The 17,377-nt window shown below is 41.0% G+C and overlaps 2 protein-coding genes across 3 annotated transcripts in view; one reads left to right on the plus strand and one right to left on the minus strand.

The window, feature by feature from the left end:
* Positions 1-3,236: 3,236 nt before the first annotated feature.
* Positions 3,237-7,287, minus strand: LOC109872545 (ubiquitin-conjugating enzyme E2 D2). Its single transcript, XM_020463816.2, has 7 exons — positions 7,014-7,287; positions 5,790-5,853; positions 5,464-5,495; positions 5,293-5,370; positions 4,994-5,099; positions 4,704-4,797; positions 3,237-4,614 (listed from the first exon to the last, which is right to left on the minus strand). Exons 1-7 carry the CDS (start codon positions 7,035-7,037, stop codon positions 4,569-4,571), a joined length of 444 nt encoding a protein of 147 aa, XP_020319405.1. The 5' UTR covers positions 7,038-7,287; the 3' UTR covers positions 3,237-4,568.
* Positions 7,288-9,407: 2,120 nt separating this feature from the next.
* LOC109872544 (serine/threonine-protein phosphatase 2B catalytic subunit alpha isoform-like) overlaps positions 9,408-17,377 on the plus strand; it is a 50,504-nt gene continuing 42,534 nt past the window's right edge. For both annotated transcript variants that reach the window (XM_020463814.2, XM_020463815.2), the window contains exon 1: positions 9,408-9,765. In XM_020463814.2, the coding sequence (XP_020319403.1) occupies positions 9,711-9,765 (55 nt within the window). In that variant the 5' untranslated portion in view covers positions 9,408-9,710. The remainder of the gene's footprint in view (positions 9,766-17,377) is intronic.

Below are 17,377 nucleotides of genomic sequence, written 5' to 3' on the forward strand. Positions count from 1 at the left end.
CAATGCGAATCGATCGAGCCGTGCGGTTGAGGTTGCGAGCTGGAAAATAACGCGGCAGCTTGAGAGAGGGAGAGAGAGGGAGGGCTGTTCAACACTGGCAGTAGTCAGCCAACCTCCCGCACACAAAAACACCCTCTCACTTGGACACACACATATACACACACAGTGTAAACCTTAATCTGTCACCAAACGCAACCTTGCGGTCAATATTACGCAGAGCAATTTCATGCGTAATGAGTAATGCATTAATGTGTACTTGTGTTCACATCCTCAAAAAAAAAATATATATAATGTTAGTAAACACTAATTGTAATTTACATGTTCATGACACGACCTATTAAAATTACCAACTTTATCATCAATGTTTAAGCATCGCATAATCTGCAAAAAAAATGGGCACATTTGGGCACTTAAGAGCTATCCATTGAAGCACCAAACATTTATTTAATTACTGGGTTTGAAACCAAAGTTGAATTGTTATTACGCTCAATTCACACCTCACGTTCTGTGGAGGAATCACTAATGTGACAGGTAAGCATGGATGGCCACCTGTGAATAGCTTGGTTTGGGTCTCTTGTGATTACTTATCTCCTTGTTTGTTTAACTCATCATGCCATTTGTTGTAATTTAGCCAAGCCAAACGTTTATATTCTCTCCATGTCAGTAGAATATAGGCTATAGGTTGGTGTTGCTAGACTACCTGTAGGGCCAAAATGTACCATTAATCTATTAAATTAATAGTGCTGTTCCGCCATTTGGTTTATTATCATTCGAAAATTATTATTAGCATGTTTACCTGTAGGCTTCTGTGTTTACTGAGAGTGGCCGTGGGATAACAAGCAATGGTTCCGTTCAAGGTAAGTGCACAATGGTCGCATCTATTCCCCCAAGACGCACTGCCGTGCATAAATTGGACACGCATTTCTCCGTAATCCCTGGAGTGTCTAGCTTGGCTCTGGCAATATGCCGGGTCTCACCCTATCTCATATTAAGAAGACGTCAATCCCCTCGTCATCCCTTGCGCCTTTGGAAATCACTTTCATGCCGACCATCAGCCGTACCAACTCTAAGCTCCGAGGCATGTGCATAGTGGAGTAGGGTGTGCACGAAATTTGAGGAACGGCGCGTATGCACTGCATGGGGTCAATATTTACCATGTTACCAAAATATGGGTTATAACACTTATAACTGAACTCTTGTAATTGGTCACATGGGCCTATTCATTTCAAATGGATTAAAAGCACGCAGACATGAGTCCCTCACTTTGATTTGACATATAGTGCAGAGGAGCGCCTGTGTATCCTTGTTATTTTAAAATGTCCAGACTGACCACATTTTTCCTGTCCGCTCTAGGCTTGTCTACATTCCTGATCTGGACCCTCAGAAGTCAATCTCTCTCACACACTCACGCACGTGCACACACACACATAGGTTAGGCATCATAGTTTCCGAAATTGTATTTTTTTCCACTGGTATGGGGTGTTAGATCGAGAGAGCAATGGGTGAGAGAGTGGCCATGGGTAGGAGGCAGCAGCAAGCTGTGACACAGGAGACGTTCTTGTGGGAGCGCTGAGCCCTGGGGCTGCAGCCACACTCAGCTCTTTGTTGTTTTCTCTCTGTGCTAAGCGAGGCAGAGTACTTTCCTGAGCCGGCCGGGGGATTAGTGTTACACGGCCTCTTTCTCCAGCTGCACACATGACCAGCGCCACAGGAGAGACTCTAAAGGAAGCCTAGAAGAGTGAGGGGTGAGAGGAAGGGAGAGAGAGAGAGAGAGATGAACATCCGGTTTCTCAGACACTGAGTACTGTTGCAAGACACGCACGTTCTCCAAACATCACAGTGCAGCTCCCCTTTCTCACTCCCACACACCCTTATGAGAAGACAGTACCTCACCTCCCTGTGCAGCTGTCTTCCCCACCTTACACTTCCTGTTTTAGTCCAGAGGCTCATCCCATTCATCTGGCTGGCCTCCCTCCACTCATCAGTCCCCTCAGTATTGCCAAATTCAAGGACACACAAAATGTGGAAGGGTCCCTGCCTCAAGCCCCTGTAGTGAATGAAATAACCATAGTTTTGTTGGTGATATGGGTTCTCTGTGTGGGTAAATGTCCTCACCACAAGATATATGACTCAAACATGCAGTAGAGTAGACTATAGTAGACTTTACCTGCGCCTCAACGCTCCAAGCTGCAGTGGGCTGCTGGCAGTCAACACTGGCGCGATTTCAAGGATTTGTTGTTCAGACCGCAAGCAATCACATGTTCATTCTCTGCACTCAGAATGTGATAGTCCGCAAACTACCCTTGGGATCCACGGAAAATGGACATAGTCATTATATAGATTTAACATATGTTTACGGTATCTAATGGCATTTAACTAAGACATCTCATCCACCTCTTAATTGACTACAGCCACTGTAAATGCCAGTGGCTAGCTGATTGTGGCCCTCAAATGAATGGCACAAGCCGTTAAGCCTACATTATGAAAAATCGAACTAACATTAGAGTCAAACCCAATGATATACCGCCATCTAGTGGGAGAATAAAACATCTAATTTGTGGCCTGGAAATAAAGACACCTTTATTTGTATATTGTACATAAGGTCTAACCCCTCCTAAAAACATACTATAATTGAGCATCATGGTAAGGCAGCTGAATTGGTGTAAGTATATTATGCGGCTCCTGGCCCACCTTTGTCTTTAATTCAGGACAGTGTTGTACAGTAGTCTCACAAATCAGACAGTTGTGTGTGAAATATTCCATACAACTTTTGGAGCAGCGTAGCACAAATACATAAGACTGGAATTCGGGTCTAGTGTAGTTGCAGGTTCTGTAACTTTGCTTCAAATAATGTAATAACTAATTCATTGAATGGGCTGGCAGTAATAAGAACAGCCAGGTCCTAAGTCTTAATGTAAAGTTTGCTGTAAAAGGGACCTGAGCGAGACATGGTGGTATGAATCAGTTGGAATAATAGGAAGGCTAAACGTTTCACAGTTGTATTAAAAAAGGTTCATTACGTAGGTTTCATTGTTGGTATCAAAACATCTGCAAAAGTCTCCCACATCAATAGGACACATGCAAGACTCGCCTAGCTAAATAAAAAGGTTAAAAAATATATATATATTAAAACAAACCGTACAAGACATTCCTCTTTTCAAATTGACAAAGCCTTCAGATAAAATTGTAAAAGCACATATTTGAGCAAGGATATTAAATAAAACAGTGAAACCCACAACTTTAATAATCATGTTTATTACACAGTTTAATTAAGACAAGCTCCATGAGCTCCTGGGTAATTAAATATACAGAAGTTTGTCGGTCTGGAACTCAAGTCCTTGAGTCCAGGGTTCTGAGATCCAGCCAATGAGTCATTGGAGCTAAGTCAACAATGGCTGCTCAAATATACAAAGTGAGAAGACAGAATAATGAGTTCACTTTTTTTTTAAATGAAAATAACTGAAAATACACCCCAATCAGATTGTTTCCTTCAACCTAGCCCACCTGAGGGTACAGTTCAACTCTTATCATATTCATATAGTCTAGTGCTACTGTTGCTTAAAACATTTTAGAGCTTGTCTTGTGCCTTCAAACATTATTTATTACTCATGTCAAATCTTTGTCCTTTCAGGCTAGATCAAATGGACGATCAAGCTGGATTAATACCATTTCAGTCACAAACTACTTGTACCACCCAACTTATCTGCCTAACATTGGCCGTTTCCAAATCAGACCTACACCAAAAAAATTAAGATTTGCCACCATTGAGAGAAAAATTATATAATGAAGGCTCAAAGGTCGATCTAAAAGGGTACTATTTTTTTTCTTTAGCAAAAACAAAGAGTATATCATTTGACTAAGTTGAGGGTAAACAGTCATTTGGAAGTTATATTCAGATACTTCTATCAATAGATCGCAGTCTCATTATTCTATTGTTACACTTCATACAGTGCGGATGGGTCCACGGGTACTTAACTATCATCTTAATGACAGTGATTAATATTGTGGTGGGGCTGAGGCGGGATCCTGGGCATACCGTAGCCAAACAGAAAAAGTCCCCTAGAGGTTTCCAGAACCATAGTGACAGATTGAAAGTCATTTCGTATCATAGCCAAAAACACTCTCCAAGTCCCATCTCTCCCCACCCTTACCATCATCTCACAGGATAGCTGGAAGCACAGAGGGAAAAAAAGAAGAAAAAAGTTTAAAAAAAATACAAATCCCTCAATCTTGGGAAAGCAAACCTTGGGTTCATAAAAAAAATGATAAGGAACGCTTCTTGGAATCAAATAAGAGTGGTCCTACATGGGTGCCGGTGGACATAGTGGCAGAAACAGACAGTGGGGTATACAATATGCAATCTGAAATATGTACAACACCGCAGCTGGACAGGTTTTGAAGGGGGTGAGGCAGGAGAATGGAGGTCAAGTGCGTAGGGAGAGGGAGGGTGTGGCTCAAAGAAATCACTCCAATGGAAACCAACAAGACTTTTTCCCTCTTTTTCGTTCAAAGCTCCCCAAGCCTTTCGAATATAAAAAAGGCAGATTATCTGCTGTTATGCCTTGCGACTACATTGCATATTTCTGTGTCCATTCCCGGGCTATTCTGTTGTATCTGGAATGACAGCAGGATACAAATCACTTTCCTTGTAGCACACAGGCTATACAAAAATGTGTTGAATGTTGAAAATGTGTAAGGCCTACTTTTCCCTGTCGGTCTTGTAGATGCGGGCGATCTCAGGAACTAGTGGGTCGTCTGGGTTTGGGTCACAGAGAAGTGAGCAGATGGACAGGAGGACTGTAGGACGACCAACAACAAGAGTCACCACAGTTCTGACAATCAACGTAAATTGCGGACCTCTTCCTGAGCATAATTCGGGACATACTTACCAGAATCTGTTGTGAAAACTCAAACCATACTGGTTCAAGCCAACCGGAACAAATGATCTAGACCCACATACAAACATAAACCAAGAGTACCATTTTGGACTTACCTTTGGAGATGGTGAGTGCTGGCGACCACTGCGACCTCAGGATGTCCAAGCAGATGCTGCCATTGCTGTTGATGTTTGGGTGGTAGATTCTTGTGGTGAATGCAACCTATAGAGAGGACATGTTTTTTTTTCTGTATCTTGCAAATGTATTACATTTACACCATCTCCTTTACCGCAATGACGAGATGTCGCATGCACTGAAAACAAACAGTCATGCATGACGGAATTTTACGATCAATGTAGATCTAGCTCATAGCTACATTAAAAGTCTGCCCACAAGTTCCAGGATACGTCCTTACCTTTGGTGGTTTGAAGGGATAGTCAGTGGGGAAGTGAATGGTCAAGAAGAACACGCCGCCCTGATACGGACTGTCATTCTGCAGAAAGGAAAATTGATGGTTACTATATGTCCCAGAATAAAGGCTGTGAACCCCTAAACTTTAAAGAGCAGAACAGGGGGGTATACTTACAGGTCCCATTATTGTAGCTTGCCAGTGAAACACTAGGTAAGAGAGGAGAAAACTGTTTAAATACACGATGAGCACCATTACAAGTAAATAGTGTTTCAATTAGATTTCCGTGCCAATATACAAATGACAACTGGTGTCATTGATGAATACCAGCATTAATCTTTATTAGCTCCCATCTATAGGCTACATTTCATCAACGGTATTCTTGGGAGTCAAATACTGTTTTCTGTGATTAAGATATGAACCATCATGAATATTGATTGAAATAGGTGGTGAAAGTCGTTTGCGGGTGGTGGTGTTGTGTGATAGAGGTTGAGGTGACTTACTGTCATCTCCCACTGGTCCTGCGGAGCATTGTGCTGGAGGGTCACGAGCCAAATCATTTAACTCCTAGGAGAAAAAATAAAATAAATAGAGTTCTGATTTCTTCCAAAAAGTATAATACTTCCAAGAACAATGCCTGTATTGTATGAGTAATTCAGTCAAACTGCATACAATGTCTCCAATGCTGAATGTGGGCTGGTATGTAGTAGGCTAGGCTCAGATTTGTTGCCAGAAGATAAAGACCTATCAAAATGTAACTCATTTCAAGGACTACAAACAACATTGTGGTCAGACCTGTCCTGTACGGGTTAGCGGGATTTATGTTTACTACTGAGCATCGTTTCCGCCACAACTGAAAGTAAGTCAGTTAAATGTCCTCAATGAAACATAAATAGTACTGGATTTAGAAAAGCATCGACGGATAAATATTTTCCTTTCAAAGTCTAACATTCTGTCAACTTCAATCGTTTTCATTAATCATTGATCAGCCAGTGTCAGATGAAAGCAACAGAGCAACTTCATTTTGATACTGAAGACTGGTGGTAAAAACAATTTTATAGCTAGTTACAGTAGCTAACTGGTTTGTTCAAGTCAAGTTGCTGAAGTAACTACTGGCATTAGACAGGTCAGAAGCATGGTAGTTATGCCAAACGTGATTTTTGTTGGGGTGTAAACGATACCAGCAGCTGATGTTCATTTGTTTACTACAAGGAAGTAACGTTAGTAGGTAGTACTAGCTAGTAAGGAATTTCCCGAAAAACGTTAGCTAGCTAGTTACACTTGGCAAGCTATGATTAAAGCTAGTTAGCTATTTAGCCAAACTAACTAGCTATCACCGCCAGTATGCTAACTACCTAATTAACTAACTATAGTAAGCTAATGGTAGCTTGCTAATCAATTTAGCTAACTAGCTAGTAGCCAATAACTCGTAGTTAACGTTAGTTACCTTGTTAGCTAGCATAGCGCACTGTTATCGATGTCATCTGCCGCTAAACTGTGCTAGATAACTGCCTAGTAGCCAGCTAGCTAACGCTAGTTTCCAAAAGCAAATTAATCTGATCACAAGTTAGCCACTGACCAGGCGGCAGGTGAGGAAAGCGGTCTAAATGTGGGCTAGCAAGCCGTTTTGCTTTAGTAGCCTAGCTCGTAATTGTGCCAAAAAGCGAAGGCCAAAAAGGGGGCTAGCTATTAGCTAGCACGGAAGCAAGATAACGTTACTTCCTTACCTTATGAATTCTTTTCAGGGCCATTGTTGTGTTCGTGCCGCTGTCAATATACTGGTCGGTTTACTTCTGCGAAACAACGATTATTGCCTCTCCACCCAGATTTTACCCCCTGGAGTTTAAAACGAGTTTTTAAATGGTTGTCTTTACAGTACAATGCGGCGACTGACTATCGGAGTAGCCTAGCGAAACTGAAATACAGTGCGCTTCACCCGGCTCCTCCTAGCAGCTGTGGGAAGTGGGCACCGCATCACTTCTCGGTAGACTGTGACGCAATCGTCTGCTTGCGACACGCTACATCCGCTGGAAACGGTGGGACAGGTTGGAGCTATGCAACTGACATCATTTCTGAGTCTTTAGGCTACACAACTCCACTGGTTCCTCCCATATGACTACATGATTTTATTAATTTGTGCTATATTTTCTAATGATTAGCTAGATGTATAAATAGGATAGCCCACTTGTATCCGTAATTAGGCCTACCCGTGTCATGGTCAACTTTATATGCATATGTAATAACTGTGGAACCATATGTGCAAGGGATGGACCTGCAACCTCATAGCTGTCAAAAAGAAAAAGCACTACGGAGATTGTTTCGCTGTTTTCAGAGTTTTATTTTGTTCATGTAATATGCCTAAGGTTACATCATAGAACATTTAGCCAAGCACATACATTTCTACAGTCATCACAAAGTCCTCGCCCGTCATGCCTACAAAATTCAGATGAAGAGAAGACCCACCAATCCGCGACTTCTATTGTAGACATAGGCCTACATGGGAATGAGCCGTGGTGGAAAAAGTACCCAATAGTCATACTTGAGTAAAAGTAAAGATACCTTAATAGAATATTACTCAAGTAAAAGTTAGTCACCCAGTAAAATACTACCTTTGTAAAAGTATTTGGTTTGAAATATACTTAACTATCAGAAGTTAAAGTATAAAATAATTTCAAATTCCTTATCTTTAACAAACTACAGCACAATTTTCTTGTTTTTTAAAAACAAATGTACTGATAGGCACGGGCACACTCCAAACCTCAGACCTCATTTACAAACGAAGCATTTGTGTAAAGTGAGTCCACCAGATCAGACACATTAGGGGAGATGACCAGGTTCGTTCTATTAATTAGTGCATGAATTTGAGAATTTTCCTACCCTGCTAAGCATTCAAAATGTAACGGCTACATTTGGGTGTCAGGGAAAATGTATGCAGTAAAAAGAGAATGATTCTCTTTAGGAATGTAGCGAAGTAAAAGTAAAAGTTGTGGAAAAATATATAAATACTTAAGTACAGACCCCCCCCCCAAAAAAAACGACTTAGGTAGTAAAGTAGTAGTGCTTTTAAGTAATTTCTACGTAAGACTTTACACCACTGGGAATGAGTAAGGCTTCCCAGCCAAGTTGGTTGAGCTACGTCATCAAACTTTGTTTCACTAGATGGATTCTTATGAGTTGCAAATTACTAGAACAAAAATAAAATTTCATGGCCAATATGGCCACATTATAGGCTGCACTGTATGTCTACCACCTGCCTATAATGTACATTGTAAATGCTATTGTAAAGCGTATCCCCAATATACAGGTAGGTCTCTATAGGCTGCTAAAAAGATAGTTGAGATAAATAAATAAAATAGTCTTCCTAGTGCTTGTGACACCACAGCACAGTGTGTTGTTGAGGTGGCAAAACAAGTTGTCTGTCTTTTGTAACTTACATTTTAGAATCCGCAGTGAATCGGGCCTACGGGAAGATGCCCTACCTGCGCCCAAACATTCAGCACTACCGAAAGCGCTGCGATGAGCGCGGTCTGACTGGTCGCTGGTTTCAGAACCACGGACACTGAACAGCGCTGCTTAACAACCTTCTGCTGTTAAGATTCCCACTTTCCTCTAATAGGTCTACTGGTCCAAGATTATTTGGCATCCAGACACATTTGGTCTGAGAGGCAGAACAGTTTGCGCAACCACATGCCATGGTTATGTGAACACTTCCAGGAAATTTTCTATGTTGATTGGTTAGGTATCCAATGTGTTCTTGTCACACACACACACACATTTTGGGCTTGTCATCTCCTCTATGGATGCCACTTGTTCTCCTCTCTTCTCTCTGAATATTTGAAAATGTTGGAGAAATAACATCTCACACACAAAAAAAATAAATGCCACAATGTTTTACCCCAGGAACCTTCACTGATGCAACCATTCTAAATACAGTAGGCGACAGACCAATGCGTCTCAGGGCACATCCCCACCCCTTTCAGCAAGTGCATAGAATACAAAAACATGGCGCGTGCGTGTTTTTGGGAATCCCCGGCTTTGCCTCCACCTGATGGCAGCATCAGGCAGCCCCGTGAAACATTTGCGTAGGAGTTCCCCTCAACGCCATGTCGGGGTGGTGCAGCGCGCAGTGAGGATCTCCTGAGCAGAGCTCTCTCTCTCCCACTCTGTCTCTCTGCCACCCCCTCCTAATTCGTTCCCTCCATCCTCCGCCACACGACAGTTTAGCACAGCACCCTCCTCAGCAGCATCCACCCTAACTGGGTAGCAGTAGTCATCCCCAGCGCAGGCAGTGATACACTGAGGGACGTATCCAAGTGATGCCACTGCACCAACCAAATCTCGCAACCGCGAAAACACACCGAGAATAAACAGTCACTTCCGCAAGGAGGACTAAAAACGAGTTTGCCTCAAGAGCGCAACTGCCCATGAAGATGTCTAACGTTGACATGGTCTTAAACGCCACGGATCGGGTAGTAAAAAGTGAGTGCATTTTCTTTGTTTTTTAAATTATTTTATAGGCTATTAAGAGCTATACGCTATTAATTGTGTGCCGTTTAAGATCTCGTTTAGGGTTGGGTATTGCGTCATGTGGATGTCTGATGTGCTATATAAATAATTGTATTTTGCTCGGGACCTGTGATGTTGATAAACAGTGAAAGGCAGTGACTGTATTTATAGCTATAGCCTACAGACTCTGTGGGGGGGGGGGGGGGGGTACTCTTCCTAATCGTGTCACGGCAATATGTTTTGCACTGTCCCAATGTGATTTTATTTAGTCATGGACAGGCAGAAGAAGATACTAAATGAGGCCGTGTTGCCGTGGAGGTCTTTGCGGTTGAGGCAGTGATGCAGCATGATTTCGCTGGCACTGTGATAGAGGGCGCTTGGTGAATACGTGGATCTACGTACTCACTGGGGGGATGGGGAGGGTTACAATCTATATTGGAATTGTATGTGGCAGTTTTCACTGTCGATGAGTAAAACATATAGGTTATCTTTGCTTGGATCTTGAGTTTGAAAGTACGCACTCGTTTCGATTAGGCCTATAATTCACGTTTCTTTGGCACGTGTGCCAATAACGTCTATGCTGCTATGATGTAGGCTATTAGTATGCATATCATAGAAAATATAACACAATGTAGACCTGTAGCCTTTTCTTTCAATAGCCCTATTGTCTCTGCAATATCATTTTCTGGCGTCAAAAGTGCTGTCGTCTGCAATGATGTATAGGGGCTATGCTACAAGTAAAATAGTGTCGACTGAGCTTCAATAATAAGTCACTGTCTTTCCCGTCTCGTTCATGTTAAATGGCTTTTTATTATAAATGTGCCATCCCGTGGGATATATGATCATTTTACGGTGGTGCGTCAGGGCTCCTCCTTGGGGTTGCCGCTTTCCAATATTGGAATAGTTTATTTCTGACGCATTTTATTTACAAATCGAGTCTCAATTGCAGACCCAACCCCATGGCACTTGTCTGCAAGCGCAGACGAGGTTTAATCTAATGTAAACCCGAGTTCGGTGCTGCAGCTATCCAGGCCCGGACAGCAGCATTGTGATATATTGAATATGCATTGTTTAGAATAAAAATACTATAGCACTTGATTGAAAATAGGGCTATACATCTACTCTTCGGTTTATCGTAATGTAAGGGTGGGAACCTTATGTGGTCCGTGTTTCATAGGGGACTCTAATCTCTTGCAGAACATGTGAAAAGTATAAATTCAAGACGATCACTGCCTGCTAGACTCACCAAACCCCTGACAACTGTCACATACAGGTCGCGTGCCCCTGCTCAGAAGTTGCATGCATCAACCAATGTCTGGGTGTCACGTCATCGACTGTTCTGACAGGCACCAGATTGCTATAACATGTGGTTAGTTTATAAGTAAAATAACTATCCAGGCATTGTAAAATCTGGCATATGCTAATCTGTTGTGGAAGATTTTGTTTGTAAACCAAAATAATCTGTTTGGATTTAATGGGATGCTAGGATAAGAAACAGCACTAGTTCCCGTGTTTTGCTTGTCTTCACTGGTTATTTGGACAAATCACGATTTCCAAGGTGTTTTTATTTTTTATTTTTTTTATTTCACCTTTATTTAACCAGGTAGGCTAGTTGAGAACAAGTTCTCATTTGCAACTGCGACCTGGCCAAGATAAAGCATAGCAGTGTGAGCATACAACAAAGAGTCAATAACACAGTAGAAAACAAAGGGGGGGTCTATATACAATGTGTGCAAAAGGCATGAGGAGGTAGGCAAATAATGACAATTTTGCAGATTAACACTGGAGTGATGAATGATCAGATGGTCATGTACAGGTAGAGATATTGGTGTGCAAAAGAGCAGAAAAGTAAATAAATAAAAACAGTATGGGGATGAGGTAGGTGAAAAAGGGTGGGCTATTTACCAATAGACTATGTACAGCTGCAGCGATCGGTTAGCTGCTCAGATAGCTGATGTTTGAAGTTGGTGAGGGAGATAAAAGTCTCCAACTTCAGCGATTTTTGCAATTCGTTCCAGTCACAGGCAGCAGAGTACTGGAACGAAAGGCGGCCAAATGAGGTGTTGGCTTTAGGGATGATCAGTGAGATACACCTGCTGGAGCGCGTGCTACGGATGGGTGTTGCCATCGTGACCAGTGAGCTGAGATAAGGCGGAGCTTTACCTAGCATGGACTTGTAGATGACCTGGAGCCAGTGGGTCTGGCGACGAATATGTAGCGAGGGCCAGCCGACTAGAGCATACAAGTCGCAGTGGTGGGTGGTATAAGGTGCTTTAGTGACAAAACGGATGGCACTGTGATAGACTGCATCCAGTTTGCTGAGTAGAGTGTTGGAAGCCATTTTGTAGATGACATCGCCGAAGTCGAGGATCGGTGTTACAGGCTGACTACACCGTTCGCGTCGCAAAATAAATGTAGAAAGCGTCTGTGTTGCCAAGGTCTAAAATAGAAGTCAGTTCTATTTGTGGCACCAACGAGTGTCTGTGTTGCCAAGGTCTAAAATAGAAGTCAGTTCTATTTGTGGCACCAACGAGTGTCTGTGTTTCCAAGGTCTAAAATAGAAGTCAGTTCTATTTGTGACGCAGATCGGGCTGCAAGTCCTGCCTCTCCCACCTCATCATTGGTTTATAGAAGCAGGTACCCACGTGGGTGACTGAAAGACGAATGAGGTCAGTGGCGGTATTTCACCTAATTTATGAAAGTTGCAAATCGCAATATAAAGTCAAGAGAAGAAAAAGCCTGGAAGGAAGAGAGATGACTAGACATGATTCAGTTGACCGTTTTATGTGTGGATTAATTGGCGGGTGGAGAGGACCTTGTGCATTTCAGGTAAAATAACTCAATGTTTATAAATCAACAACAGCAAGCTAGCTCAATGGGACAAATTAGCTAGCAAGTGCAAGCTAACTAGCTAAATTGCCATAAATGTTTAATGCTTTTTGACCTGTCCCCAAATTAATATAATTGGTTCAGAGTTTGTTTTGATATTTTAACCTGCATGTCGTGATCACGTTTATTGTGGGGGACAAAATACATTTATGCATGATGGAGCACGCGCACAGCCGGTTTGGGTTCCGTGTTAGCATCTTTCGAATTTGGGAAGGGGAGGTGGCGCATAACTTGCAAAGAGAGAAGGTGGAGCTCCTCATTCTAACATTTCTTTATCTCTTCTCTTAACATGTATGGGCCAATAACTTATTTTTTTAAAGGGGTGGATCAGCTTAATATTTTGCGGACCCCGTATGTTTTACATTGGTTATCTTGTTATTAGTCCCACCCTTCAGCTCCATTCAACCCCTCCCATCTCTCTCTCTCAACCCCATCCATTTTGGATTTCTATTTGCCATATCTTTTTTAACTGTGCTGTGATGATTAACAAAAGTACTGAACCTTTCAATAGATTGTAAATTAAAAATTAAAACATTTGCTAAAATAATTAATTTATTTTATCGATTGACTGACTATGGCTTTCAAACCATCCAGTATTGCTATTTTTAGCATTAGTTCTAGAAAAATGTTGCAATTCTTCAGCCATTCCTGGACCTGTGACCAAAAACGAGCTACATATGGACAATACCAAAATAAATGATCTAATGACTCTGCCTCCTCAAAGCAAAATCTTCAGAGCTGGGAAGAATGTATCCCCCATATATATAACATTCTATTGGTTGCAAGAGTTTTGTATAGTAATTTAAATGGAAAAATTTGAAGTTTTGAATCTGGCGTTGTTTTGCATATCAATTCATAAACCATGTGCCATGGAATGGATACATCGAAAATCTCTTCCCAAATATTTAGCAATTTAATTGGCACAGCTGTCCGTTTTTTGGTCCTTAAATGAAATTGGTATATGTGTTTATTTATCACACTTTCGTTAACCATTTATGTTCTTTAATACAGGGCCGACATACAAGTTCCTTACTTTTTTCCCCTTCTACTTGCCTCTTCCATTTTTGTGGTAATGCTGCAATTAGTTGGTTGTAATTTTGGGTAGAGCAGATTTTTCCATATGTCTGTGTTAACTGCATGTGTGACATAACTACACCAGTCCTACTTATGATATCATTCACATAAATTATACCTTTTTTAAATTTCTTCGAAAAAATACTTTTAAAAAATCAATTATTATATGTGAGTTTAACCACAATATTTGTTGTATTATTTGTTCTGTCTTTTCAGGTGGATTAAACTGAAATTGCAACCAACTTTCTAAGGCTTGTTTAAAAAAATAATGATATTTTGGAGATTATTTCCTTTTCAAACAACAACCCGAAAGTGAGCAGGTGTAATCTGAATAAAGGGAAAAAAGCCATTCTTGAACATAGGATGAGACATTCCTACCAATTTACTAGAGAACCAGTTTGGATTTAAGCATAACTTTTGTATGACTGGTGCCTTTAGTGAGAGGTCTAATGCTTTAATATTTAATCATTTCTGCCCTACGAATTCATATTCGTTATATAAATAGGCCTTTTTAATTTTGTCTGGCTTGCCAATATTTTTTGTTCATATAATTTAAATAGCAGGTCACTAGGTGTAGGCAAAACCATAAGCAAATAGGTAAACTGTGATATGACTAAAGAGTTAATCAGGGTGATTTTTCCACAAATAGACAGGTATTTTCCTTTCCATGGTAGCAAGATCTTATCCATTTTGCTAACTTTCTATAAACATTTATTGGAGTGAGATAATTTCTTTCTTTTGGGATTTGTGTACCGAGTATGTCCACATCTTCGTCAGACCATTTAATTGGTAACCTACACAGTAATGTAAAATGTGAATTTTTTAGTGATCCAATACGTAATATCATAATTTGGTTTTAATCCAGAGACGATAGCAAAAGTATCTAGATCCTCTAAAAGGCCATGGAGAGATTCTAATTGTGGTTTTAAAAGAAAACATGAATCAGCGTACAATGACACCTTAGTTTTTAAGCCACGGATTTCTAATCCCTTAATATTATTGTTTGATCTCATTTTAACAGCTAACATTTCGATGGCAATAATACATAGATATGCCGATAGTGGACCACCTTGTTTTACTCCTCTAGATAGTTTAAAACTTTGAGATGTAGCCATTATTTACACCTAGGGTTACTAAACATAACTTTAACCCATTTAATAAGAGATTCCCCAAAATGTATATATATTAATTTATATAAAATGTATATATAAACCCCAGTCGTACTTTTCAAAAGCCTTTTCAAAATCAGCTATGAAAACTAGGCCTGTTGTCCCATATATTTCATAGTACACTATTGTTTCCAGTATTTGTCTTATATTATCTCTAATGTATCGTCCATGTAAAAAACCTGTCTGATTAGGATGAATAATATCTGACAATACTTTAATTCTATGCGCCAAGCATTTTGCTAGGATTTTTGCATCACAACACTGAAGTGTAAGAGGTCTCCAATTTTTTAAATGGACTGGATCTTATATAAACACACACACCACTTGGGTCCTGTTTCAGTAATAATGATATCAGAACTTCTTGTTGCATGTCTGATAATGTACCATTTACTGTATATAGGAGTGGTTAAAACATGCTAATAATGGTCCTCTGAGTATATCAAAAAAGTTACTTCCACTGGTATGCCATCCAGCCCTGGAGTTCCCAGCCTTAAAGGCTTTAGTTGCATCAAGAAGTTCCTCTGTAATTTGGCCTTCACATGAGTCTTTATTTGTATAATATATTACACTGGGTCTTTCTTGAATAAGTTCCTCCATTTCTTAGTTTTTCTTCTAACGTATTCTGTGCCTCTATGGTACAGCTTAAGTTCTTGACCCAGAACTTAAGCAGCTGACCAATTACATGAGACTTTAGTTCTGAGTTAACTGAGAGTACATATAAACCAGAGGCTGGTGGGAGGAGCTATAGGAGGACAGGCTCATTGTAATGGCTGTAATGGATTAAATAGAACTGTCAAACATATTGAAACCACGTTTGAGTCAGTTCCATAAATTACATCCCAGCCATTACAATGAGCCTGTCCTCCTATAGCTTCTCCCACCAGCCTCCTCTGATATAAATTGATAGGCCTATACAACATGGGAATATTTTCCAGTCTTGAATTTCGCCTCGGTTTGCTCTCCTCATGCAGGATTGGTAGGCGAAGGGTTGCGATTTGTTTCAGAATGAGCGGGCTCTTCAAATTGTCCCAGTGCGCCTACAGTACTACGATGGGCAGGGCAACATGATTTGATGATGCTATGGTGGGACCATCCCCACATCCAATAGGTTAAAGCTAGAAAAACACAGATGTAGCCTATAATATGTCATACAGACTCAGGCCTATACAGTTTAGACCGCTCCCATACATGAATATTGCCTACAGGTACTTGGGAAAAAATGGCATATATCGTGACACAAGGTGAGACCCAGATGGTTGGAGTCTTAATGTTTATTAATCCAAAAGGAGTAGGCAAGAGAATGGTCGTGGACAGGCAAAAGGGTCAAAACCAGATCAGAGTCCAGGAGGTACAGAGTGGCAGACAGGCTCATGGTCAAGGTAGGCAGACTGGTCAGGCAGGTAGGTACAGAGTCCAGAAACAGGCAAGGGTCAAAACGGGGAAGACTAGAAAAAAGAGAATAGCAAAAAGCAGGCGAACGGGAAAACCACTGGCTGACTTAGCACATACAAGACAAACTGGCACAGAGACAGGAAACACAGGGATAAATACACTGGGGAAAACAAGCGACACCTGGAGGGGGTGGAGACAATAGCGAGGACAGGTGAAACTGATCAGGGTGTTACACATATATGACTGGTATTGGATAGATCAACTTTTGGGGTGAATATTATGCATAGGCTGTATCTTCTTGTAATGTATTCCTGTATACTATCTAACTACTTGTTAGTACAATAAGTAACCAGTTCCATTGAAGACATCATCATTTATTTGTCATATGTTTAATCTTTTTGGGGCTATTGCCAATAGGGGAATTTAAAAATAATCGCTTTAGAAGCAGAGCATATTTAAGTTGTAACGAGTTAGCAAAAGAATGTGCTGCAGGATAGTAAGTCAGCAAGCATTGCAAGGATGGATCCCTACGTACTCAATTCCATTCTGAGAGGGCATAGCTACATAGTTTTGGAAAGGGACTGTTTTGAACAGGTGACAATACAGAGACAGCAGACAGCTGTGTGTTTTCTGTGCTGCATCTTCAACGAGTGAGTGTTTTTGCAGAGAGGACGAAGAGTTGACAGTGGAATGGGTTCACTCAAAGCTGACTGTAGCTGCTAATACAGAGCACAATTCTCTCCAAGGAACATCCCGTCTTCTGTGGGTCAGTTACATCGTAAGGGAGGAGGGATATGCTGGATGAACCACTGCAACTGTGTATTGAATGTGAAGGGAGTTTCAGGAGGACCACACCCAGATCAATCCCTGTGCCATCCCTGGCAGGTCTGGTAAATGCAGCAATCTCATAGCACTAGAAATTCATTAACCGATCAATCAATTTGAGTAATATCTTCATGCTGCTCACAAAAACATCTCTTTTGAGGTGGCTGAAGATTGAGGAATTGTGGTACTACTTGGTGCTTGTTTAGAGATCCTAATACCCTACACAGCTGCAGCTG

This window comes from Oncorhynchus kisutch, linkage group LG28, assembly GCF_002021735.2.
Source record: "Oncorhynchus kisutch isolate 150728-3 linkage group LG28, Okis_V2, whole genome shotgun sequence".
Taxonomy (NCBI): domain Eukaryota; kingdom Metazoa; phylum Chordata; class Actinopteri; order Salmoniformes; family Salmonidae; genus Oncorhynchus; species Oncorhynchus kisutch.

Excerpts from the sequence above, each read along its gene's own strand:
- LOC109872545 (XM_020463816.2), bottom strand. The coding sequence starts at position 7,037 with ATGGCCCTGAAAAGAATTCATAAG. Across the intron at positions 5,854-7,013 it reads CCCTGAAAAGAATTCATAAG|GAGTTAAATGATTTGGCTCG; the intron begins GTAAGGAAGTAA and ends TTTTTCTCCTAG. Across the intron at positions 4,798-4,993 it reads AGCACTCACCATCTCCAAAG|TCCTCCTGTCCATCTGCTCA; the intron begins GTAAGTCCAAAA and ends GTCGTCCTACAG.